At 46.6% G+C, this 27,146-nt stretch overlaps 2 protein-coding genes across 16 annotated transcripts in view; one reads left to right on the top strand and one right to left on the bottom strand.

Moving 5' to 3' along the window:
• Window positions 1–1,460: 1,460 nt before the first annotated feature.
• On the bottom strand, window positions 1,461–2,413 carry bisc (TM2 domain-containing protein 1 biscotti). The gene has a single exon (XM_070541455.1). It carries the CDS (start codon window positions 2,128–2,130, stop codon window positions 1,576–1,578), a length of 555 nt encoding a protein of 184 aa, XP_070397556.1. The 5' UTR covers window positions 2,131–2,413; the 3' UTR covers window positions 1,461–1,575.
• Window positions 2,414–17,300: 14,887 nt separating this feature from the next.
• LOC139060737 (transmembrane protein adipocyte-associated 1 homolog) overlaps window positions 17,301–27,146 on the top strand; it is a 274,253-nt gene continuing 264,407 nt past the window's right edge. For 5 of the 15 annotated variants that reach the window (XM_070539795.1, XM_070539783.1, XM_070539793.1 and 2 more), the window contains exons 1-3: window positions 17,728–17,761; window positions 24,815–24,890; window positions 26,687–26,890. In XM_070539795.1, the coding sequence (XP_070395896.1) occupies window positions 17,743–17,761; window positions 24,815–24,890; window positions 26,687–26,890 (299 nt within the window). In that variant the 5' untranslated portion in view covers window positions 17,728–17,742. Of the gene's footprint in view, window positions 17,596–17,727; window positions 17,762–17,831; window positions 17,874–18,198; window positions 18,367–24,814; window positions 24,891–26,686; window positions 26,891–27,146 lie in introns of those variants that run through there. The other 10 variants (XM_070539794.1, XM_070539785.1, XM_070539789.1 and 7 more) reach the window with 10 other exon arrangements.

Genomic DNA, 27,146 nt, shown 5'->3' with positions numbered 1-27,146 from the left:
TGTTGTAATCTCTTCACATTTTGCGAAGAGATTTCATACGAAGTTTCAGTATGCATTCCTGTTGTTTTTCATATCTTATGCTCCATTTTTGGGCCCACAAATGTAGGCAGTCTCTATAGCCTACTACCAGTGACGTGTAGATTGCAATTGCTTTAAGGCAGGACATCCTTTATTTTTATAGTTGGGCCACAAGCAATAATATTAATATATCCTAACTTCTAATTTTTTGTTGGCACCAATTTCTGCAGAAAACTGACACTAATTTGTGCAAGAATGTTGTGCCATTACTAGCAAAAAGACAAAAATAAAAATAAACGCATGAACATGGCTGTCACGTAGTGTCAGGCTTCACCCTTATGTTTAAGCAGAGAAAAATGTTTTCAAATGGCCAGCCTTAATACGGACTCTTTTTCCATGTAAATGTGTGCACAGCACAACATTGCATTTAAAGAAACAGTGGGTTTTGAGGTACTTAACACATAATTCAATAATAAGCAGAAATTTGAAAGTATTAGGGAGATACTATTACCAAAAAGGGATTGCCTACTTTGTGTGTTTTAACAGTAAAGAAGGGTCTGAGCCAATTTCCCTTCTTATTTTTCACAGCCGCACATAGTTAACTCGGCTTTCTTTTTCAGGTCAGCCACTCTATCCATTGCTCTCCTTAGGTCCTTTTTCACATCGTGTATCTCCTTCTCATAAAAAGTGCCTTAATGCATGACAATGAAGTCACTATATACACAGAAGTGGAGTGATTATGATGTCAAACACCGTGACGGGTTGGTCGACTGTGGAAAGGGTGTAGTGCATCACATTCCCGTCGTGCGGGAAGTAGCACATTGGCCAAACAGGACAGTGTTTGAATAACTGATTAATGGACCACAGAGCTTCTTTGAAAGGGCAACCGTCATCTAATGATTGCTTACATTGCAAATAATGCAAGTGCGAACTGTTGCTAAAAGAAACCAAGGTGCTGTCAAGATGCAAAGATAGGATAGCGAGGGAGATTGCTGAAGCATTCTTTATTCATAAGTCCGGTGACGTGCGTGGCAAAGGCCATTGGCAAGTCTGCACGAACTAGAAATTATTTAAACTCTAATCTTTAAGCTGCTGCACATGTTTATGCCAGGGTATATATTTAGCGTGTTTGTCAAAATAAACCATTGTTGATAGTTTGCACTCATCTGTGTTTTCTATGTTGTCCCTCTTCGTTTGCACTTCTTCCTTAAGTGCGACTTTATGTATAAAAAATCCCAAACCCCATTCTAGGCCCTTTGGGTGTGCAAAATCTGACACCCAAATATGACTGTATTATCACTGTAGTTAAGTGAATTTTATTGCAGTGCAACCGTATTACAGAATTTCGTAGTTCTATTGCTCTTCTGCAAGAGCACTAGTGCAGTTTGCATGTGAAATTGTTTTCTGCATCGCAGACCAGTGCAAGGCATACGCAAGGCTGATTAACTTATCTGATGTATTCAGGGTGTTTTATTTCAAAACACAGATCAAGGAAATGGCTATGTCTCAGCCTTTCGCCTTGGCATGCAATCTGCGAACAAGGGAGCTCTTGCTGCATCACCAATCGTCTTGCGGCAAAACGTAAGTGTCATTGTCGATCTCCAGAAATCGCAGGCACGGGCCAAAGTAACTGATCACATAATGCGACCCGTCGGCGGGGCCAACAACCTGCATAGAGATGAGAATAATGTCCACGAGCTGGCCGAGGAACATGAACCCAAGCGTGCAGAACTTCGCAAGGCCGACGGCAGGGTAGCCCAAGTAAAAGCGATCCACGCCGAACATGCCGAGGAATACGGAAAGCAATAGTGCTGTCTCGAAAGAGTAGCCGTTGGTGTAGCGGCACGGAATTTCCTTCTCGAAGGTGTCCCGGCCGGTGCCGGTGCCGTTCTTGCAGATTATACCATCGGCCGCGGTGCACATTATACGGGCTCGGTTGTCGGGGCCGCATGTCTTGGGCTGCTGCGTGGCCGGATCGATTTCGGGTGCCGCACACAAGTACTGGCCCATCAGGAGCGTACTGCAATTGGCTTCGTAGGTGCCTAGAGCTGCGCAGCTTACGGCGATGCTTATTAGCAAAGTGCACACTGCCGCTAACGTCAGCATCGCCATGAAGCTGTCCTACAGAGTCTCTCTGAAAGAAGTTTCATTGCACAGCACCCCCGATGGCCGTGGAGCAGCGTGTGTGGCTTCACATTTCTTTACGCTATCAGACAGTTCACATAGTCCGGCAAAGGAATTCTCGCGAAAGAACAGCACAATATACTGGCATTGGCGCACAGCCGCAAATGTCCTTTGGTTCAAGGGGCTTTAGCCATAGAATAAAAAGAGCAACTGCACTTGCCCCATTCTCTTTTTTTTTTTCCTTCTGGATTGGATTGGCGCGGCTCTATACGTGAGAAATCATCGAATAGTAGAAGAAATAACTAAACGGAGACTATCTGATTGGTGGATAATATCAACGCAAAAGTAAAGGAGTAAATACATAGGTATGCATGCATATAGAACCATTAAAGGCTAGGTGGCGCGCGTCGCCGCCGCCCGATTCAAAGGGTTGAGCCACAATCATCCATCCACCCACCCATCGATTCAAAGGGTTGAGCCTCAATCATCCATCCACTTATCTTCGAACAGGAAGTCACGTGGGCTGGGATGCCAAGACAATGCCTCCTTTACTAGATGCCAGCCGCGTTGCCCGTAAACTCGGTTCCTGGCCCTCTCCCTTTACTCTCCTCCGCGAAAAGGCAACAAGCGCCGCTTGTGGCGGACGTCTGCGTCACGTGCTGCGGCCTCGGAGATTACCATGGCGTCTGTTGCCATCTCGGAGGTCCGCATCCGCCGGAAGTTGAAAAGGCAACGAGCGCCGCCTCACAAAATTTATGCTGAACTAACTTCAACTAAGCGTGGCCTTCGCAATCGGCTCCGGCGGCGCGCCGTTGCTGCGAATTGCGGAGGCCACAAACTAAGGGAACCGCCGCCGCAATGGGAAAGCGAGCAACGCGGCTGGCATCTAGTAAAGGAGGCATTGGCCAAGACGATGCCTCCTTTACTAGATGCCAGCCGCGTTGCTCGCTTTCCCATTGCGGCGGCGGTTCCCTTAGTTGAAGTTAGTTCAGCATAACTTCAGTGAGGCGGCGCTCGTTGCCTTTTCAACTTCCGGCGGATGTGGCAACGGCGGCTGAATGCTCCGCCGGCGCTTTGTATGAGCGGGCGTCTGTTAGCGAGCGTTATCGCGGGCCTCCGAGATGGCAACAGACGCCATGGTAATCTTCGAGGCCGCAGCACGTGATCTAGGTTGCAGACGTCCGCCACAAGCGGCGCTCCTTGCCTTTTCGCGGAGGAGAGAAAAGGGAACCAGGAACCAGGAACCGAGTTTACGGACAACGCGGCTGGCATCTAGTAAAGGAGGCATTGGCCAAGACAACCCGTACCTGCCCCACCGGGTACGCGCAACGCCGCCCAAAATCGAAGTTATGGTGGCTCTAGCCACCATATCGAAGTGGCTCCCCTGTGGAGGTACTGCCTCTAGACATGCGGTCGAGCTGTGCCCATAGAGTTTCTCACTATGGCTGTGCCTCGTTGTGTCTGAAGCAAGGAGGATACATAAAAATTCCTCCTTGGTCTGAAGGGGCAAGGTTCTGACTGGTGCTGCATAAGTCGCGGGTCGCTTTTCTTCGTCGCGACGATAGATTAGATGTTTTACCAGCCCTGCTCCAGGAGGGCACATGTACCTGGCAAATGGAGGCCTCAGGAGCTAGAGCACCTAAGATTATAATAAAGCAGGTGGCGCAGGAAGACCCAAGGGATAGCGGGTGGATAAAAGCTGGAAGCAGGGCGGTCCGTGGGTTGGGGCCGCTGGGCCGAAGCGTGCCAGGGGGTGTTCGCATAAAAAAATTGGCTGTCCGGATCAGGCCTTGGCAAGCTCCAACCCACGGACCTGTTAGCGCGGGTTCTAGCTTTGGTCCTCCGTTGCAGCTTTGATGTCCTGGAGGCGCCGCCAATTAGCCCCGAGAACGAACTACAGGGGCGCTGCGAGCGCCACTCGCGCCTGTCGTCTGCTACAGTTCGGGCGTTGTCTGGGCGCTTTCTGCGGCGTTTCCGTTTGTTCGCCCTCGTTCTCTCTGCTTGTATACTTATGGTGGTCGTTTCAAATATATTTTTACGACGTCTTTCTTTGCGAACATTTATTCAAAGAGCTCATTTAATTCTTATACAACAATGCAGCTCTCAAAGGCAGCGCTATAATAATGCCAGCCGAAGAAGCGCAAAAGAGCCCATTGCGGGTTTTATGCGAAGCATATTACTAGAGCTCAACCCAGCTCCTCAGGCGCGGCGGTGTCGTCTTCAATACCACGTGACACCGTGACGTCACGACAGAGGAGAAACGGGGCTCCAACTCGCGCCGTCGCTCGCGGCGTCGCCATCAAGGCTGACTACGTGACACCGTGACGTCACGACAGAGGAGAAACGGGGCTCCAACTCGCGCCGTCGCTCGCGGCGTCGCGGCGGTATATAAGCAGCTGCGCTTGCCTCTGCTAGACCAATTGCTAGACACTCACGAGGTGAGATGCCTCCTGGAGACAGAGCTGCTCGTTGGAATGAGAAGCGAAGGTTGCGGCGTGCTACAGAGACTGTTTCTAGGTGGCTTTGCTACGGCGCAGCGACTACGCGCCCCGCTTCGGACGCGGTGAGCGTCGAGCAACGCAGCGTTCGGCGCGACAACGAAATGTGCGCCTGAGCAAGCGCCGCACGCCTGAGCCGACGCCGACGACACCGGCTTTTCTGCGACACGAGCTCCTTAACGCTGTCGCGTTCAAATAGAGGCTAGTATGCTTCGCATCCTGGGCTTAACCTTAGCTAAGCCACAGCCATTTTTTCATGCGCGGATGGACAATCGCAAAAACATAGCATACAGGAATGCAGTTATGATACCATGCCTGCCGCGGTGCAACAAGTATGTCACAAACGCTGGCTATATATGACTTCTACAACAGTTACGTCGATTTATTCCGCTTAAACAGGTTGGCTCACGACTAGTAGTTCATGGTATAATATCGAATTTTTCATTTCTTCACAGAAACGCTCGGCAGTAACACGGGGACTTAACTAATACTGGAGTTTAGATTCTACAAGCACCACTTGCTTTTTTGACTGCTTGTCGACATTAGGCGGTTCTTCCCGTGTTTACTTTAAGCGGCGGAAATTTGATGAACTCTTACAGCTATTTACAGAATACAAATAGGAGTGTACCAATATGGATTTACTTTTACGCGATACATGTTCAACTCACTTGAGAAATTTACTGGTGCTTGTTGCTTAAGGAATATACATGACGAATCTGTTTGGCGAATTGACACAGGCTGCTTGGCCCAATTTTTTTTAGTGGAGTATGCCTGCTGGACCGCATGGCTGCAGCCAGAAAGAAGTCGAAGCGTCAATTTCATTAGTAGTATGGTACATAGTGAAGATATCGAAATTACCCCCCCCCCCCCCCCCCCCGTTGAAGGGTCAGAAATCAAGCTAGTATATGCAAGGCTTGTGGTGCTTTCTATATGAATGTTTGCGATAGGATTGGCGCAAACTTTATTTAGCCTGCAGTTGGGCAAGGTTCTCTTTTATGTACCGACGAAGCGAATAGTCATCCGTTTGTTTAATTAAAGAACGCTGGATCGAGACATGGTGAGACAGAAGGTGCTTGAATTTTCCTTTTCTAGGCAATCTAATACGCTGTAGTAGCTCCAGAATACTTTAGCCATTCCAGTTGGCGCTGTAAAAAAAAAAATGCTTTATGGTTTCAATTCGAAGTTTAGTGAACTGATGGGTTTCGCGAACATAGTGCCTCGCCATACCGACAGTCGATTGCTACCGTTACGTGATCAGGGCCCGGGTGTGCCATATTATCGATAAAGGCTACTGAGGGCCACTATGAAACATTTCATCACCTTCAATTGATTCGCTCTCCATCTTGAACACGAAACTTTTCTCTCAGGTGATTGCTACTGTGGTGTTTGTGAATTACCTATGTAAATACTCTACATGACGCGCCGTCGTATTAGCAGCCATGAGCAAATCGTTTTTTGGAGGCCTGTTTCAGAGGAGGATGAAAGTAGCAGCAAACTTTTTCATAAGAAATGCGCGCCTATTTTTTTACTCATTAATGAATGGCCATATTTGAATAGAACAACACACCAGAGTAATAAGAATCATGATGACAGCTTCGCTGGGCGGTACGTGTCTTTTCTAACATTGGATAACATGCTGACGCCAATTACCAAGATTTTTCTTCCATGTAAAATGCAATGTCTCTCATAGCTAAATACTAAGGGAATGTTAAATGTTTAGCGAGGCATCATACACAACTTCGCGTGTTGAATTTGCAGACATTCGTTTTACGCAAAATTTACGGATAGACACGGCGCATATGTGCATTGCAAACGCTACATAGCTTGCGATATCCAAGCCGCAAAGTTTCTCGACTCAGGTGCTTTTGAAGAAGAAACTGTGGTTAAGGCATGGCAGCTGAAAGAAGCTGACGTATCCTTCAATACGTACGGCTCGAGCCACCCATACCCCAAGCTTACACGAAGGGAACGAGCGCACGCGGCAGCCGAGCGAGCCGGAGCGAGCGGCATCCCGGCCGTGACGTCACTCGCAAGAGGGCGCCACTCGTAATTCTTGCCCCTAATAATGCGAAATAATGACACGTTGTTACAATTAGCAAAAAAAAGACGATTGAATAAATATAATTGCGTCCAGCCGCCAACTTGTGACGCTAAGTTCAGCTAGAATAGTCAGTCTAGTTCAGCACTACCGCGCCCCGCGACTTTTTTCCGGGCTCTACTCATTCATTCATTCATTTATTGATACTGTCAGCCCTCATCGGGCTATTACAGGAATCGAGAATAAAAACAACAAAAAGATACATAGAATGCGACCGAGCTACAAGCTTTGGCTCACAAAGCTTGTCTTAAAATCGAAAAGTATGAACTACAACATACAAGGGAAAGTAATAAAGAAACCATTCACAATTTGACACCGCATCGTCATAGACACAATAGGAGTCAGACATGTAAAAGTAAATGCATACATGTTGGGTAATTCACTATGTGTTATTACAAAAAAATTGTGCTTTTAAGACTTTCCAAAAAGGTAGTTAAGAACATCGAGGTTACAAGAGAGTAGGGTAACAAATTCCATTCTCTTATCGCCCTAGGAAAGAAACTGAACTTGAAACAATCATTGCGGGCGAGTGGAGGAGGAATGTACATACTATGACGATGCCTCGTTGACGCGTTCATAGGAAGCTCAAAATAATCATCTGGTTTAATGTCTATGATTGTGAATAACTTCGAAGAGGAATATTTTAATCTGTCGTATTCAGTTCTGAGCTCAAGTGGTGCTAGATCAGCTAACTGACATAACTCTGTTGGAGAATGGATGCGACGATATTTATTAAATATAAACCTGGCGGCTACCCTCTGTATTCGGTCAAGTTTAGAACAGTTAGTTATGGTGTGTGGGTCCCAAACTATTTTAGCATATTCAATAATTGGTCTAACTAGAGTTTTGTAAGCAAGACATTTAATTTCAGGGGTTGCCCGATTGAGGTTCCGCCTCAAAGACCATAGTGCTCTAAGCGATTTGATGCACACATTTTCTGTGTGTGTATTCCAGCGCAAATCTGATGTAAACGTTGAACCCAAGTATTTGTGTTTTTCAACGTTCTCGAGTTTGTTGTCATCAGTGTAGTACGAGTAACGAAGGGTACACTTTTTACGTGAAATAGACATAGACACTGTGTTTTGAGGGTTTATGACCATTTGCCAATCGTCGCACTATTTTTTAAATTTTTTGTAGATTTGAGTCAAGTTCTTCTTGGTCTTGTCTCGATTGAATTTTGTTGTAAATGACGCAGTCGTCCGCAAACAAGCGCAACGGTACAGTGATGTCATTAGGCATATCATTAATAAATACGAGAAATAAGAGTGGTCCTAGTACCGTGCCCTGAGGTACACCAGACTCTACAAGTGAGGGTACAGACTGGCAGTTTCCAATTTGAACATACTGTTCTCTGCAATGAAGGTAAGACGCGAACCGTTTCGTGATTGCGGTATCTTTAAATATGGCGTCTATTTTATGTAATAACTTAGGATGAGAAACTTTATCAAACGCCTTTGCAAAGTCTAGGTACACTATGTCGGCTTGGCCACGTGAATTAATGGTTTGGGAGCTAGAGGTCATGTACAATTTCTATAAGTTAAGTTGTCGTGGAGAGTTTTCCTCTGAACCCATGTTGACGGCTGTATAATGCCGTATGGTAATCCAGATATTTAATTAAATGTTTTGATACAATGTGCTCCAGTAATTTTGAACATGCGCTGGTAAGGGAAATCGGGCGGTAGTTGTTGACGTCTGCTGTTGCGCCGCCTTTGTGTATGGGTACGATTTTGGCACGTTTCCAAAGACTGGGAAAACAGCCGGTAGTAATAGATGAGCGAAATATAATGACAAGATATTTTGAAACCCACGCTGCATACCTGTATAAAAATTCGTTGGGTATTTGGCGATTTCTTTATATTAAGGTTGAGGAGCAAGTTAAAAATTCCTTCTTCACTAATTACTATATCCTCTGTTGGGACCCTATCTGAGATATCTACAAAGTGAGGAACCATACCGTTATCTCGCGTAAAAACAGACCAGAAAAAATAACTAAAGCTGTCAACCTGTTGATTGTCATTTTAACTCGCATCCACGTGTGGTCGCTTATCCTTAAGATTAATGTAGCGCCAAAATTTTCCGGGGTCTTCTGCAAGAAATTTTTTAAGTGTGATGCTATAAAACCTGTCCTTGCTCTCCCGAACAAGTTGTTTTAACTGTTTACTTAGTTGTCGAATGCGTTCCTTACATTGTGAGCCGGAGTTTTGCAAACGGGCTTTTCGTTTCCTTTTCAGTTTCCTTTTAATATGTATAATTTCCCTCGTCATCCAAGGAGTTTTCTTCCTGACAATTTTGCCGCGTTTGAGGACAAAACGTTCGAGTACTAGTCGTACAATGTTTGAAAAAGTGTTCCACAGCAGGTCTGTACTGGCTCCGGAACGATAATGCATTAAAAACTTGTCGAGGGACTGTTCTAAGAAGTCAAGTGCACCGACGTCATCAGCAGCTTGAAAGGCTAGGATGAACTTCTTTGAATGAGTACTCGATCGGCATGTCTGCAGTAACGGTTAAAGATAATAAAACCATATTATGGTCGGATAGATCCTCTGCAACTTCACAGCAGACAAGAGACGACATCAAACCTGGCGATACAAAAACCAAATCAAGAATTGAGTACGTACGTCGTTCCGCACACTCGTGTGTTAATCCGTTACAACCTGGGTTAGCTTGTAAGAAAACGCAAGCTCTAGTAGTTGTTCACAACTGGCGACTTCTACCGGTCCAGGGGATTGGGACAGCCAATCAATCCTTGGTAAGTTGAAGTCACCTAGGATCAGAATGTTATCACCTTGGTGCAGATTCGAATCCATAAAGTACCTGAGTTGAAACAACGCATCGAGGCAACCGGGGGGACGGTACACACCACCTATGAAAACTGTACGTCTGCCTAATTTAGGTTTAATCCATACAGCTTCAATAGCACTCTTAACTGGCAGAATCGTGAATGAAATGTTGCTTTTAATCATAATGGCAACGCCACCACCCCTTCTCCCTCGATCTACGGTCGCTGCTCCCACAGAAATATCTGGTACATCGCCGTAAGGCGCGAGAAAGGCATTGAGCCGCTACTACTGCCTGACGACGCTCGATTGACGAGCGCCGCAGGTGCGAGACAGTAGTCGCCAAATCGGGCGTCAGTGCCCCCCACTACGCAATGTCGGTACGCCTACAACACACGCCTTAGGAAACCTCTCGGTAGTGACTAGTAGCGTCCTCGATCACCTGCACCGGTGCGCACCGACCATCTAGCCCCGAGAACGTACTACAGGGGCGCTGCGAGCGCCGCTCGCGTGACGTCAGGGCAAGGACTCGCGCTTCTCGTCTGCTACAGTTCGGGCGCTGTCCGGGTGCTCTCTGCGGTGCTTTAGTTTGCTCGCCCTCGTTCACTCTGCCTGTATACTTATGGCGGTCGTCTCAAATATATTTTTACGACGTCTTCATTTGTGAAGACTTATTCAAAGAACTTATTTCTTAGATGACAATGCAGCTCTCGAAGGCAACGCTACAGTACTAGCCGAAGGAGCGCAGACCCGCCCATTGCAGGTTTTCCAACCGACAACCGCAAAAATATAGAAAATAAGAATCCAGTTATGGGGGACACCCTACCTGCCGCGGTGCAACAAGTATGTCACAGTAACTGGCTATATATGACTTCTACAACAGTTACAGTCCATCTTGAAACTTATTGTGCGCAACAAACAGGGACGAAGAATAGAAGAAACACAAGGACGAGCGCTTTCTAACAACTGGTTTTATTTTTGAAGAACCACCTGCTTATATACCCACAGATCTGCGCGATCTAGTCAAACAGAGCACACCTATAGCGCATATAATACACACAGATCTGCGCGATCAAGTCAAGAGAGCAGATTTACAGTGCATATACCATTTGTGATAAAAAAACAAAGACGTGGACCAAAGCCACCCGGTCAACATAAGAACAGCAAAGTGCATGAAAACATCCGCTTATGATAATATGCGTTAAAGATGTGATGATAGAAGTGAATTTTCTTTATCCAACAATGAAACCGAAGGATGGCTGGTGCATTTTTCTTTTTGTTTTTCAATCCAGTGTGCTTCTACAATTTCTCTCGCGGTTTGATTCCTGTTCCTATACAAAATGTTGGTGCTACTCAGACAAGGGGAGCAATCATGTTCTTGGCAATGCATTGCCAAATGCGTGCTAGGGCGACCTTTCAGACTGGACAAGTGTTCCCTTAACCTGGTGTTAATGCATCTCGCAGTCTGCCCTACGTACACATGACCACACGTCATAGGGATCTGATATACAACGTTCATCGCGCAATCTACAAACTGGTTCTTGCGCGGATGTTTGACACTACGTTCTTTCTTTGCATCATCCTTTCTTTCGAACTTATTTTTAACCTTAGAGCACACACTACCTATTTTGTTATTCGCTGAAAATACCACTTTCACTGCGTAACTACCAGCCACCTTCTTAAGTCTGTGTGAAAGGCCGTGCACATACGGAATCACTGAAATCTTGGAAGCTACATCCTTTTGCCTTTGATTCTTTTTGCATTGTCCTTTATCCTGTTTAAGTTTTTTCATTAGCCTTTCGCACGACGCCAACATCACAGCGAGCGGGTACCCAGCCTTTCTCAACCTATCAACTTGCTCAAAAAATGCACTCTTTACGGTGTGGTGACATGAATTCAACAACGCTGACCGGAAACACGAAATGACTATGCCATTCTTCACAAGCCTGGAATGGTTTGAGGCATAATTCATTAGCGGTTTTCCAGCTCGGGATGAAAATGACCAACATACATGTTCCGGTAGGAATTCTAACTTGACATCAAGAAATTGTAGCTTGTTATCCACTGGTACTTCAGAAGTGAACGTTAAACCCTTGCCCTGAAAATTGAAGGCTTCTACTACCCTATTCCTAAAGGCACCCTTGTCTACATGACAGCCTAAAATCAAGTAGTCATCGACATATCTGTATACCTTATTTACTACACCTTCTAAATCTTTGGCCAACTCTCTGTCTATGCTTCCCAAAAAAATGCTACTTAGGATGGGAGCTACCTTTGACCCGATGCACACACCCTTTGCCTCTATATTTGTTCCAACTAGGCCGACTCGCAGTCTTGCTTCAGTTACAGTCCGCTAAAACTGGTAATTTATGGTTTAATATCAAATTTTTGCGTTGCTTCACAGAAACGCTCGGCAGTAACACGAGGACTTAAATAATACTGCAGTTAGGTTCTACAAGCGCAACTTGCTTATTTGACTGCTTCTTAAAATTAGGTGGTTCTTCACGTGTTTATTTTAAACGGCGGTAATTTTAAGTAAAGCTAATGTAGGCTTACGTCTATTTACAGAATACAAATTGGAATGCACCAATATATATTCATTTTTCTGTGCTACACGTTCAACTCACTTGAGAAAATTACTGGTGCTTGTTGCTTGAGGAATATAGATGACGAATTTGTTTGGCGAACTGACACAGGCTACTCGGCCGAAATTTTTTAGTGAAATATGCCTGTTGGACCGCATGCTGCAGCCAGAAAGAAGTCGAAGCGTCAATCACTAGTAGTATGGGACATATTGAAGATATAATTCCCCTGTGGTCAAAAATCAAGTTAATATATATGTATGTCTTGTGGTGTTTTCTTTATGAATGTTTGCGATTGGATTGGAGCAAACATTATTTTTCCTGCAGTTGGGCGAGGTTCTATTTTATGTACCGACGAAGCGAATTTAGTTCTCCGTGTGCATAACGCTGGATCGAGACATGGTGAGATAGAAAGTGCTTGAATTTTCCTTTTCTAGGCAATCTAATCTGCGCTGTAGTAGCTGGAGAATATTTTAGCCATTCTAATTGGAGCTGTAAAAAATGTTTTATGGTTTCAATTCGAAATTGTAGTGAACTGATGGGTTTCACGAACAAAGCGTGCCTCGCCATACCGACAGTCGGTTGCTACCGTTGCGTGCTACCGGGTGTGCCATATTGTCGATAAAGGCTACTGAGGGCCATTATGAAACATTTCATCGCTTGCAATTGATTGGCTCTCGATCTTAACAACGAAACTTTTCTCTCAGGTGATTGCTACTACGGTATTTGTTAGCAGCCGTCGTGTTAACAGCCATGAGCGATTCGTTTTTTGGAGGCCTGTTGCAGAGAGGGGTGAAACTACCAGCAGACTTCTTCATAAAAAATGGGCGCCTAACTCTTTCTTTTACGCATTAATAAATGACCATATTTGGCTAGAACAACTCACCAGAGTAATAAGAATCATGATGACAGCTTTGCTGGGCAATGTCTTTCTAACACGGATAACATGCTGACGCCAATTACCAAGACATTTCTTTCATGTAAAATGCGATGTCACTCATAGCTAAATTCCAGCATCGTTCCCCGCTTCGCGTATTGAATTTGCAGACATGCTTTTTACGCAAATTTTATGCACAGGCACGGCGCATATATGCATTGTAAAACCAGTAGCCCCGTTCAACGCTACATAGCTTGCGATATCCAAGCCCCAAATTTTATTGACTCACGTGCTTTAGGAGAAAGAACTGTGGTTCACGCATGGCAGCAGAAAGAAGCTGGCATACCCTTCAATAAGTGTGGCTCGAGCCACCCATACCTCAAGCATACACGAAGGAAACGAGCGCGCGCGGCCGCCGAGAGAGACGGAGCGAGCGGCGTCCTGGCCGTGACGTCACACGCGAGAGGGCGCCACTCGCTAATTCTCGCTAGTGTTCCTGTATATGCTCCCGCAGGGAGCAGAGTTGCGCATAGGTCCGCCGTCGTGATCCAGCTCTGCAGCGAAGCACCTCCTCGCGCGCGCAGGAGCCAAATGCCGCGCGGTGTTCCACCTTTTTCTCTAGTGGTCGCAAGCTACAAGCGCCAATTGTTCGTTGGCGCTTAGCAAAGGGCACTTCTTAATACAGTCTACGCTCGAACGAGTCATTCGTGGAATCGGAGGGGCTGGGCTTCCAACCAACCGAAACTTTGTATGCACCTATGTAAACACGCATATACAACACACACATGAACGTACAAATAGGGGGTGGGACCACCTTCGATTCCCCAAAATAAAATACTCCCGTGGCTCGAATAGCTCCAAAGTTCGCTCGCAAACGCGCAGTACGTTGCCACAAAAGGCGGTGCAATGATTTTCAGCATGCATATGAAGTTGTCTTATCATTGTCAGAAAGCAAGAAATGTTTTAAAGAGTGTTTAAAACTTCACACACGTACGTGGACACTTAGCGCATTTGGGCTGCCGAAACCAGCCGATTAATGACCGTCACCAAGAGAGCTATCGTGCCTGCAGTTATGTCAGTGACCGTTAACAGAGCGTCATTTATCACTAACCATCGTTCATACAGCTGCACGTTTCGATACATGCGGTGCAGACACAGATTTAAGCGCATTTCAAATGTTCACATGCGCACATTTTAAGCAAAGCTTACTTTTACGATTCATTCATACCGCAGACTAATCAGCTATATAGTAGCAGCAAATCTGCAAGTAGAAAAATATTCAAGATGCAAGAGCTTCTAGATCAAATTTATTTCATACAAGGGAATGCATGAACGGCTGCTGGCGGCAGGCCAAGTGTGCTGGTTCTTGGAACCTTGGGGGCAGAATTCAAATAAAATGGAAAGGCAAGAAGCTATTAAGAGTAACAACAGGTTATTTTTATTGCACTAATCACATCAAGATGGCAAACTTGCAGAGTAATTATTCACACAGTGCAGACTGTAATCTGACTACACATTTTTGGCATCGTACTGGCACAATACAAGTGCCAGTACGATGTGTTTCGTATCACTTCACCAAGGTCCTTGACTTCACATCGTCGAATACCGTACCTGAAACCCGCAGCTGCTCCTCTCAACGCACGATCGACGGTCCGCTGATTGGAATGGCGATGGCACTGACGGAAACGACGAGTTCGCATAAGTCGGCGATGCGCCCGTAAAGTTGGCTTCGCAGCGGCGCGGATCATTTGACGTCATTTTTCGCGCTCGGCCAATAGCTGTGCGAGCGGCGCCGGAAAAGGTATGCGCAACTCTGCTCCCTGCGGGAGCATATACAGGAACACTAATTCTCGCCGCTATGTTTTCCGTTGCCCCATCTCGCACCGAGAAAATCGGCGGTGCGCCGGGGTGCAATCCCAGAAAGCACTGCGCGACGCGCGCGCACAGCCAATGCCTCCTTTTTACTAGATGCCAGCCGCGTTGTCCGTTAACTTGGTTCCTGGCCCTCTCCCTTTTCTCTCCTCCGCGAAATGGCAACGAGCGCCGCTTGTGGCGGACGTCTGCAACCTAGATCACGTGTTGCGGCCTTCGAGATAGCCGTGGCGTCTGTTGCTATCTCGGAGGCCCGCGATAACGCTCGCTATCAGACGCCCGCGCATATAAAGCGCCCGCGGAGCATTCAGCCGCCGCTGCCACATCCGCCGAAAGTTGAAAAGGCAACAAGCGCCGCCTCACGGAATTTATGCTGAACTAACTTCAACTAAGGGGAACGCCGCCGCAATGGGAAAGGAGCAACGCGGCTGGCATCTAGTAAAGAAGGCATTGGCACAGCCGACTGCAGAACCGCAGACGCTCTGGCCCGATAGCTTGCTGCGGTTGCAACGGAGTTGGCGGAGTTAGCTGGTGGAGATGTCGGCAATGAGAAAGGAAGCGCTAGTAGTTGCCGCAATCGATGAGCTTTTTTCAAGTTTGTCTGACAGCAAAGACGACGTACATGCTGATCGACCTCGTCCAAAAACAATGTGGTGAAGAGCGACCGAAAGTGGACAGGTTCGTTGAACGGGTAGTCAGGAACGGGTCGTCAGGATTAATTATAATATCCATTGGTGTTTGCTTGCAACCAGGTATGTCGGAGCGCGCCGTTTGACAAGGTTCGAGCGCTTGCTGCGGATGCTCAGCACCTGCAAACAATGTGCGCGCGCGCGTGTTCGCGCACGTTTTGCGCGCCAGGGGTAAAGTGGCGCTGCATGCAAGCACCCTGCACGGGGTTCAGTTTTGTCCTCGATGTTGACCCTCCGCAGTGCGCCCCCACCGCGGTGCAAAGCGCACCTTTTTGGTTTCGGGGCAATCCCGGGGCAAGGTGATCGAGGACGCTATGGGGCTCTTGCATTGCCCAGGGGGCGCTACGAAAAAGGTGCTAAAAAGCGCCCTCTGTCCTAAAATGGGTCGTACCAAGCTCGGTCGACTGCTTCGGAATGCACGTTCACAATATGGACCCGCCACTTTCGGTTGTGTTGTATCGCGGCCTGCAGCGAATATCCGGTGCCGAAGATTTTTTCAGGGGTGGCACGCTGCGTAAAGGCAAGAAATTATGCAGTGCCGAATACCTGTATGCCGTTCAAGAATTAAGCGGCGAAGTTTTAGCGCGGTGTCAATCGCAAGTGAAGCGAGTCGCGTACGAAGTGGAACTTCAGGTTAGGTTTGCACGCTGCTAGATTCAGGCGCACAAACGCGAGGAAATGCTTGATGTAAATGAATACACAGCAGCGATAAGCATACATCATGTGTACGGAACTGCTCGAGCACACGATCGTACGCGCCGCGAAGGCAGCGGTCTTTCGACATGCCGCCGCGGAACGGCGGGCCTCCTGCAATCTTTGTTGACTGAATGCCGCTAAACAAGTAGTTATGCCTGCGTTGTCGTAGCGGCCATCTGTCCCTTTTAGTAACTGGTAATAACTGATGCAATGCATATGAGCTCGCATGCGAATCGCGCTGCAGCGCGAGCTCGTGCGCTGCTCGCTTGACGTAGCTTTTAATGACAGCGCTCGAACATCGATCTGCTGTAATCAATACTACCTTGCTGCGCTGCCTCAACATGCTGACTTGAGGTCAAGTATGAGCACATTTAACTCTCTAACCTGTGCTGCTCGTAGTGGGGTAGTGAATTGTCACCGAATCAGCCCGGCCATTTGTGGTCATTTGCACACACCTGGCCACTTGACCACTTCGCATCGGTCGAATTGTTAATTGTCGCTGTGGCCGGGTCTCGAATCGTGAATTACCAGCCATGCCTGCTGCTATGTCGGTGTGCTGTCGGGACTAAAGGTGCAAAAGACCGAAATTTAGAACGCAGATAATCAAGCAAGCTTCAAGACAGGCGAAGCAGTCAGCATGGCGCGAAGTTTCGCTTACTCAGCGCGACGAACTGCAGCTATGCAGCGCGCCCGACGCTCCACTTCGTGAGGCCTTGAAGGAAAACGGTAGAATCAGCGTGGTCGGCATGGTCTGTGAGAAGTGATGAGCCTTTTCGCACTCGCAACAGGGCAGGAAAAAGTGCGGATCGACGCAAAACTCGGCCTAGAAACGTGCTTCGCCACAGCCAGGGTTCAATACGACCCAAGCTGGTACGACCCAGATGTCGTTTCCCGCGCCGCCACCAGGCGCCGCTAATGTACTTCAAACTCCAGCGCAAGACGCCCATAGGCCACGACCTACAGTAGTATGAAGAGGTCTGTGCCTAGGTCTGACTGTGCCTAGGCCACGACCCTTATACAGTAGGTTGTGGCCTAGGCAGAGTCATATCATTGCATATATTCAAGGAGCAAAAGCCCCCAGATTATCTCTCTCGCGCTCGCTCTTACTCGCGCTTGCGCACAAACGGCTGCCGATTCCTCAAATGAACATCTCGTGGACAACGACTGCAGCGCCAGAGTTCCCTGTTGTAGTCAATGCATACATTGTAGGAAACGCTATGGTTTCATACCCTACCAATCGGATTCAGCTTTCAGCTACTGATCGGAGTATCGGTGTTCCATTCATGATCGTTTGTTTTCTGCTGCTGATTTCTGCCACTTTCATGTCCATTTGAACTGTTGATACACCCCGACTCTACTTAGAGGTAACTATTTGCTTTGTTTGCTGGTGTCTAGGCTCCTGCAACTGCTTTCCTTCATGAGCTTAAGCCTGTGCTCACACACCAATCGCATAACATCAAATGAACTTGACGAAAAAGTCTCGTCATGTCTTATTGTCACAAGTATATATCATGAGTAGATTTTGCTGCAGTAGGTAAACAATGCGGTGCTTGATGGTTGCTGCATGTTTATGCTGTGTCCGCTGACAGCTGACGGCTCGTCAAAGCGAGATTCAATGAGCAGTTTCCGATTGAGAGCTTGTGTGTGTACCGACAATGCATATTGCTCGCAAGTACAAATCCTCGTTCTAAGGGAGGGCGGTTATGTAATTGACCATAGTTTGCTGCCGCTTATTTTGGCGCTGTTTTCTTTCTCGTTGATCTTCTAGTCATCCTTAAAATTCGCGCAGCATTTTAACGACATGTTATACGTGTTATATTTCAGCTCGGTACCTGGTGCTTATAACATTAAATTGTGGTGCGCAAGTTTGCAGGACCTTAACCTACAAGAGCTTTTTCCATTTTGTCGTGAGAATAACGCGATTGAACATGTTAATGCGCACGCGCACGGTAATGAGAGTCGTTTGTGCCCGTCTGTGTCCATGTGCGATAACGCAGATGTGGGCGTGTTGTCGTTGCCCTTTGTTTCCGTACACATACCTTTTTGCTGTCTCGTGTACCTGATAATGCGCCTCTTGGGACAGAAATCGTACTACGTGCCTTCTTGATGATCTTGCTTAAGTTTACACATATCGGGTGAGAAGATTGCTCTCGACATGCATCATACATAGCCTTCATTCTCGTGATATCATTGCTTAGACATCTCACTGTGCATCCGCCTAACTTGGTGTTTTTATTTCAGCATAGCTTGTGAGCAGTGTAGTGCATAAACGTAAGAATTGCGTGAGATTGGAGTTTTGTTTTTTGCGGTAGACAAACATAAGCATTGTTTGAGGTTTCATGCTGCATAGCATGGAAGAACACTCAGTTGTGCACTATTTAGAGTACACAGCTTGACTGATGCTCTGCTCTGCATGGATTCCAACGTGTGCATCAGATCTCCATAATTTTTCAGGCTTGCTTTATTTCTGAGTAGTAACTAATTTCTCGTCATATAAAATACCAGAGCATATGTCCTTATGAGTGGCACTCTTGCAGCATAACCACACATACATTTGTTGAAGACTGAAATTTCTCTAGCTATGCATGCTTTTGTGTGCATATGAACGTATTGCTACGTTTCAACACCACCAAGGGTGTCAACGTTTGCCACATATCAAACCACCAAACCCCCTAACCAGACGTCAGCACGGCGTGGACCACTAAATGTGCTCACCCCCCCATTACCTGGAAACCGGAGAAAAGGATGAACGAAAGGGAACCTATCAACGAATGGATAAGCGCAGTAAATTAGACAAGTCAAATCACCTAGCAGGCTGAGCAAAGAAGAAAGACAGCATGCAAACCGGCTGCACCAAGATTCCACGAAAGGCCCTCAGCCCACGCCTCACCTTGCAGGCTGAGCGAAGAAGAAAGACAGCGTGCAAATCGGCTGCTGCAGAATTCTGGATGCTGTAAGGCCCTCAGCCTGAATTTCACCTTGCAGACTGTGCAAAGAACGGGGTGGGCCACGACGAACCAACTACGTGCCGCCGGATGATTTCTTTTTGCCACAAATTCCAAACAGTTTCTTTGAGGCAGAGTTACTGCTGGTTATGGATAGCCTGGGCATGGTATCGCAATGGAACCGACGATGGTGATTTGCTGCTTGACAGTCTTCAGATTCCATAGTCGATTCACCTAGGGAAGACGACGGGATGAAAAGCAGATACTTTTCGAGAGTGTCAACAGAGGGTCCTGATGTGAACTGAGGCATTAACTTGCTGCTGCATGGAGTGGGCTTCTGCACTGGAGCCATGTAACAAAGCTAAATAAACCCTTTTTCCTTCATTTTCTACAACTTGACATCGTAGTTGATGGGCTTGGTGGATTCCATGCCCTGAATGCCACCCTGGCCGCAACAACTTGGCAGTGGTGAGATCAAGAAGGCAGTCCTCACGATCTGGGATCCACAAGCCTGTGTACGTGGCTCCGGGAGACATGAACTTCAAAGATCAAGGAAAACTATATACAGAAGGGCGACTTCTGCAGATCCGGGATCAGCAGACTTCCTCTTCATGGCTCAGGGAGGCACAAATGTTGCAGTAATGGCATGGAGTCTTGGATGACTCGAGGAATCTGGAAGGAAGAGATCAAGAAGGCAGTCCTTATGATTTGGGATCAGTGGACTTCTGTACGTGGCTCTAGGAGACACAAACTTTTAAGGTAGAAGAAAACTACACCGGAAGAGCATCTTCTGCAGATCCGGGATTGGCAGACCTCCAGGGAGACGCAACCATCACAGTAACGGCGTGGAGTCTAGTACGACTCGAGGAAACTGAACGAAAAGCAGCAGAAGGCACTTCCACCATCTAGGATGAACGGACCTGGGAACGTGGCTCCCGGAGACACAACCTTCGCAAGCTCAACATTGGGTGAGCGCTTGAGCGACTACGTTTTGCCGGATGATAAGGACAGGGTCCTATCGAGCAATTAGGTATATTTGATCACCACCGTGTGTGCGGTCAACACAGGCGAAGTTATGGTCAGCTCTTGAAAAGCATGAATTTTACAGGGTTAAAGAAAGAGGAGCTGCTGCTCTTGGCAGCAGAGCTCAGTGTGGGGATTAACCCTAGGTTAAAGAAGCCTTAAATTCATAGGGCAATTGAGGAAGTGTATTTCGATGAGGACGAGCTCACAGATGGCTGGAAAAGAAAGGTTGTAGTCTGACTGAGCGAGGCCGAGGCAGACAAGTACAGTTTAGTGAAGGCGGGTTTGCTCGCTAAATACAAGCTCTCCACAGAGGAATTTCACGAGGAACCGATTTGCTTGACCAAAATTCAGAAAGAGGAGCAGGCGCTGTGTTGCGACGTGGAACACGGTGCAGAGAAGGACGAAACGGCTAGCTCGAGAGACGTAGTTCAGCCGGAGGAGGAAATCCTTGCGATTTCCCCTTCAGAAATTCAGGAAGAGAGTCAGGTGCTGTGCTGAACTACGATGAAGAACTCAGTATGAAGAAAGAGTATGAAACATAGTAAAGGTGGAGGAGGAAATCTTTCTGATTTCCTTGACAGAAACTCAGATAGAGGATCAGGCACTGTGTTGGGACGCTGAACACCGCACAGAGAAGGACGATGAAGTAACTAGCTCGGGAGGCGTAGTTAAGCCCGAGGAGGAAATCCTTCTGATTTCCACGATAGAAATTGAAAAAACAGAAAATCGGGTGCTGTGTTACGATTCAGAACACGGTACAAAGAAGGACGAAGTAACCAGCTTGGGAGGCATAGTTAAGCCGAATGAGGAAATCCTTCTGATTTCTTCGACAGAAATCCAGAAAGTAGATCAGGTGCTAAATTACAATGAACAACTCAGTGCGAAGAATGAGGAGGAAACAGCTAGCTTGGGAGGCATAGTTAAGTCGGAGGACGACGAAATTTTTCTGATTTCCCTGACGGAAATTCAATAAGTTTGAGGTCAGGCTGAGGAGCCACGAATGAAAAGAAAAGAAAGGCACTCGGAACTGAGAACCAGAAACGGTGCCAAGAGAAAGAGGCGTCTCAAACTCGGACGCGTCAGAAAAGACAATGTGGCTGAATAAATCTAAAGCCATTAAACCTTGTGGGGAGCGCCGAGAAAGATTTAGAGAGATGCATTTGTCATTTTAAAAGTTTCGACTGAGTGCGTACGAGTCAACACACGAGGTGGAAAAGAAAGCGACGTTTGGCACGGAGGTGGACAAAAGCTGGGGGGGGGGGGCAATTGTGTTCCCCCTCGTTTGGCTCTTTTCGAGGTTTAGCCTTCCTGACTGGGGAGAATGTGGCAGTCAGGTGACTCGATATGGTCATAACCAAGCCATGCATTCCGAGGCCAATACCAAAAAGGCAGGGGGACAGTATGAAAGGTATCGGGGCTCTGCAGCGAGTGGAATGATATGTGTGCCTTTTGTAATCCCGGGTTGACTTGTTTGACAGGAACTTTCAGACAGCACCCGCCTCGATTGCGGTTTAAGGAGATGATTTTCCCATAAGTACATTTTGGGAACCTTGTTTTTACAATATGTTGTTTTGTTTAGTAGATAGGATTCTTTTTTTTTTGATAGGCTTACATCGCCAAGCCTAGGTTAGTTGTTCTAAACTCTTAGGGCACGCTTGAGTAGCAGTTAACTTTTCATAAGTGTTCATGAGATTTATTTTTTTTTTTGCCAGAAAGATGTGTTGTTTAGCGGAGCCACTTTAATCACACAATTTAGAAAGTTTTGGTACTGAGTCTTTGAGATGTGTCATGGTCGGACACAAAGAAGCCAAGCATTGGAGCGTATATCACATGTGTATTCATAAGACAGCAGCATTTGAGAATTGATTACAGCATGCATGGTAGAAATTAGAATTAAGCTTGAATCTTCGTGAAATGCCAAGTGCGTAAGTTACGCGACATGGTTTCGATTTGCATTAGTGCAGGTCCTTTGTGGACAAGAGAAAGAAGTGTTAGTGTGTGAGTCGCATAAAAGTTGAAGCTTGGTGGAGCTTATTTGGAAAATATAGATTGTTCAAGAGGGAAGGTTTGTCTTCACGGCCTGTACTTGTTCTGCCAGACTTCTGCAGAGAATGCATTCTCTGGTGTGACGCCTATAGCCGTGGTCAGGGTGTCGACCTTGCCCAAATTAAGGAAAGCGGTAAAGCATACCCTGTGTGGTAACTTAGTCAAAAACTGACACCGCAAGAAGAGGCGTTAGCTCCTCGGAGAAAGAATGTAGTTGCATGGAATGGGCAATTCAAAAGCTAGGATACAATATTCAAGGCGCTAAATTCTCGGTCAAGATCCGCCATGACCCTCTTGCATGGCTGAAGCAAAGGTCGGAAAGAAACGGGAGACGAATGAGATGGTTGCATTGGCCGGAATAAGAATGCAGATGAACTGGGCCGAGGCCACGAGGTCAGAGTTAAAAAAATTTTTTTTTAAAACCTGTGTTGTATGTATCGCTAGTGATGTTACTAAGTAAGGAACCTATTTCTCTCTTGTAGAGAGCTGACCACGACTAGAAAGGAGGAAGACAGAGAGACGGGTAAAACATTGTAAGAGATACGAGGATCATAGCATCCGGTAGGCATGTCACCGTGGCACGCTGACGAGTGGGCGTGCCTGTGCATTCCCAGGGAGGTGGACACAACAAAGTGAAGGCTGGGTCCTCGGGTTGTCCTGTGACATCAGCCATCACAACTAGAATGATCCCCAAGGCTGCAACCAAGCATCAACGCTTCGGGCAACCTGACATCTGGTCACCCTCACGTCGGATCTTTTGGCGGCGGAGGTTTTTGTTACGTCTCAACACCACCAAGGGCGTTAATTGAAGGTTTGCCATGTGTAAAACCACCGCACCTCCTAACCAGACGTCAGCGCGGCGCGGACGACTAAAAGCCCCCACCACCCATTACCTGGAAAGCGGAGAAAAGGATTAACGAGAGGGAACCTGTCAACGAATGGATAAGCGCAGTTAGGTAGTCGAGTCAAATCACCTGGCAGGCTGAGCAAAAAAGAAAGACAGCGTGCAAACCGGCTGCTGCAGGATTCCACAAAACGCCCTCTGCCTGACTTTCACCTTGCAGACTGTGCAAGGAACGGGATGGGCCACGATGAACCAACCAGATGTTGCCAGATTTCTTTTTGCCACAAATACCAAACAGTTTCTTCAAGGTGGAGATACTGCGGGTTATGGATAGCTTGGGCTTGGTATCGCAATAGAGTGGATGATGATGATTTGCTGCTGGGCAGTCTTCAGATTCCCTCGTTGACTTGCCTAGGAAAGACAATGGTATGAAAAGTAGATACTTTTCGAGAGTGTAGACAGAGGGTCCTGATGTGAAGTGAGATGTTAACTTGCTCCTGCATGGAGTGGGATTCCGCACTGGAGCAGTGTAACTAAGCTAAATAAATCATTTTTCCTTCATTTTCTACAGCTTGACGTCATAATCGATGGGCTTGGTGAATTTCATGGCCTAGCCATGGCCAAGTCACCCTAGCCGCGACAGTGTCTAATGCTATTCTATGTCAATGCTTCTATAGTGGTAGAGCTTGAATATCTGAAGGTTTACGTGCTGTGGGGGAGCAGCCAGGGAAATACAACCCTCCATTGGAACTGCTGCCCTTTCCCCCTGTGGGGACTGCGGAGGAAAGAGGTGCCAGTTGCCTTTCATGTTCGCACTAGACAGTACACACATGACAAGTTGATTTATATGTATAGCCACTTATACTACTGCTGCAAATGAGCTGGCTAACGGATGGCTGGTATGCAGTGAAACAAGCAATGCTACCTAAGTATCCTCACTGAAACAAATATATGCCTCCAAGCGCATCACACCTTAGTAAATATCATAGTAAATATCAAAGAGTAATCATTATGTAACAATAGCAAAGAATGCCAGCCAGAGTCATCTCCTCTCTTCAAGTTTGCACCAGTGGCAGAAATTCGTAGTCCAGGACCGCTATGGGTTTGCTGCCTGTCGGTACCACCTCACCAGTTTTTGCTGGTCACACTGGTCAAAACTGAGCAGCATGGCTTCCCACTGTTCAATGGCAGGATTGTGGGGATGTTAGGTGTATGACAACATGCCTATATGAAGTGGTATAGGGGTGCATGCTCGGTGCAATGGGGACATTTGTTCTAGTAGAGGGAAGGTGTTCCCCTGAAGTTGCCACCAGGCAGCAGCTTCGTGCCTATTGAGGGAATTGAAGGGGGATTTTGCTGGGAGGGAGACATGACAGAGTTGAAAAAGTGTGTTGTGCAGGGGCTTATAGAATGCTCCTTGCGCTCATGGTCGTCTCAGTGTGGTGTCTGGTGGATTGCTTCAACTATAGCGAAAGCGTGAGTGATTTGGTTGCTGTGAAGGTACTCTGAACCGGGAGTCCAGTCTAATTCGATCTCCGTGAAAAGTTAAAAAGCACGGCGGAGTATAGGGTGGGCAGTGGCATTGGAAGTTGCGGCAGGCAGCATGCGAATTCGAGAAAATAATGGTGTAGTCATTGTTTGGGCGCAACAATGGCTAAGGTGATGGTGGCTTCCTTAGCCATGTTGGTGGTGTGAGCAACTGAGTCCAACATTATCTTCCAGAGGCTGGAGCTGATCATACTCACTGTCCCTGTGCAGTGGTGGATGTGGCTGTTGGTGTGCATGCACAGACTGCTAGGTAGGTAACCAGGCACGAGCTCGGCGGTGGCCGGTATAAAATTCTGAGTGCACATTCCACGGCACAGGAGTGGCATTGAGGCACTCTCTAATATGCGACAATATGTTATAGGTGAAGGCATGTTCCAAATTGGTGACAGCATAGGCCAGTCGAAGGAGGACTTTGCGACCTGGAGACGTAAGAATGAGGCGCTTGTGCTAAGTGGTCATGTAGGCCTCAGTGATATCTCGTACAGTGTTGTGCACTCCAGACGAAGAGTACTTAGCAGAAGGAAGAGAATGTGTTGAATTTCATGGAGATCGGGAGTAGCATATGCCACTCAGCTGATGATGGGGAGCTTTATAGAAGAATTCAGTGAAGTGACATTGTGTAATAGATAACTTACATGCACAATACAATAAAATAGGAGAAAAAGCACCATGCTCAAGTTGCCAATAGGGCACGCCAGATTTGGCACCACAGAATGGCAGCCTTGCACATCCCTGCAGGAGTGCCCAGCTGTAGAGGGAAGGACGGTCTTGTAGTCGACCTTTGCTGTCCACTTTGTATGCGTGTAGCATGTTGGGGCTTCACTGCTGGACACATCCATTCCTCTGTGATAGTAGAACAAAGAGCAGAATGCTTTAACAAAAGGAGCCAAGAGACTTGTCACTGGCCATCCTAATTTCTTTATAATTCTTGCACATTGTTGGTCTCATTTTTTTATAGTTCAGGCTTATTGTTGGTTTAGTTGCAGAATGATGTATTCTCTGGTTATGCAGGTCACGCAAGATGTTATGTTTTGCTTGGCTTGAGTTGGAGCTGACTGGTCTGATGGCAAAGACTGCAGTGTAGCCCAAGTTTTCTGCTCATATTTAAAATGATAATTGCACCTACCTGAATTTGTCTCCCTGAAAGGAGCACAAAGAGTGACAGTAATAATTTAAGCACATTATAATTTTGTATTCTTTGAAAGCACTGTAATCATTTGCTGAAAGCAAATTGATTACTAGTGTAGAAAATTAAAACCGAACTTGTTTCGTTAAAAAATTTGTATTGGAACCACAGTGCTAGTACGTCAGTGTGATGTTGCAGATTTTTAAGCATTTTCTCATATTTCGGCAGTTTTTGTGCAGCAGCAATTGTAAATATGTGGCAGGTTTTTATTCACAACATAGTATGATGTCATAGGTTAACTAATATAAACTCAAGGGTGTGCCATTTTTTTTACTCACCAGGCTTGCACATATTCTGTATTCCAAAAGTTTAATCTGGCCTAACATTCCTCTTTAGTGCCTGCAAACTTTGCTAGAATAGTAAGGGCATTATTTGCAACCTTCTTCAGTAGGTCTTCTTAGATGGCATTATTCGGACACACCTAGAAGACCTTTTCCTGTGAGCTAGACACTGTTCACTTTGTCAGTGATGTTGCACATAGTTGATGGCATCTTATTGGTTTCCTTTCTTCCTTCACTCCGTACGCTGCGCTATTGGACTGACATGGTGTGTTTTCATGCAGCAAGCAAAACTGGAACAATTTTTTTATTACACAGCACAGTAAGTTTCTTTGTCGCAGCATCCTGCCCCAAGGTCCTTGTAAAGCTTGTGTAATGGCTGTGTTGAGCATTGGGCGCACGAACTTGTTATAAGCGTATGTGATGGACAACTGTCTCACTTGTGTCTTTCTTTGTTTTTGTGCGCACTGCCCTGCTTATGATTTCACTGAACATGTCTGTGCCTTTGATGTGACTGTAATTACTCATAAAATATGGTGGTATTTTCATTTCATCTCCTGAATGTGTGTGACGGGATTGTAGCTGGCTTGGTGTTTCAGAGAGTGGAAATGGCCTGAGTGCTGTACGGCAACACAACGTGACTAAGATGACCAATGACTTGCTGGGTAGCGGCATGCCCAGTACTTCCAACCTTTTCAACATCACTTCATCATCACCCACTCCAGCTGTTGTCGAGCCTGAATACTTCTGCAAATGGGTCCTGTACCACGAAATCCCTGGCTCTCGGTGAGTGAGTGGTTCATGTATTGGAGGTTTCCCAACAGGCACCCTTGCCCTTATGGAACACATTTCCCTTGTGAACATTGCAAAAGGTTGGGAAAATGTGCAAGTGGGTGTTTGATACTCAACTCACGATTAATTCCTCATATTTGTGCATGATGATGCCTTCCAAGGTAATTTGAAATCCTGATATGGAGCATGCAATGTTAGCTTTAAATTCTAGCATCTGAAGCAGTTGGTATTTCATGTTAATATTTTACGA

The sequence above is a fragment of the Dermacentor albipictus genome, chromosome 6 (genome assembly GCF_038994185.2).
Source record: "Dermacentor albipictus isolate Rhodes 1998 colony chromosome 6, USDA_Dalb.pri_finalv2, whole genome shotgun sequence".
Lineage (NCBI taxonomy): Eukaryota > Metazoa > Arthropoda > Arachnida > Ixodida > Ixodidae > Dermacentor > Dermacentor albipictus.
This window is presented reverse-complemented; position numbering and strand designations above follow the sequence as displayed.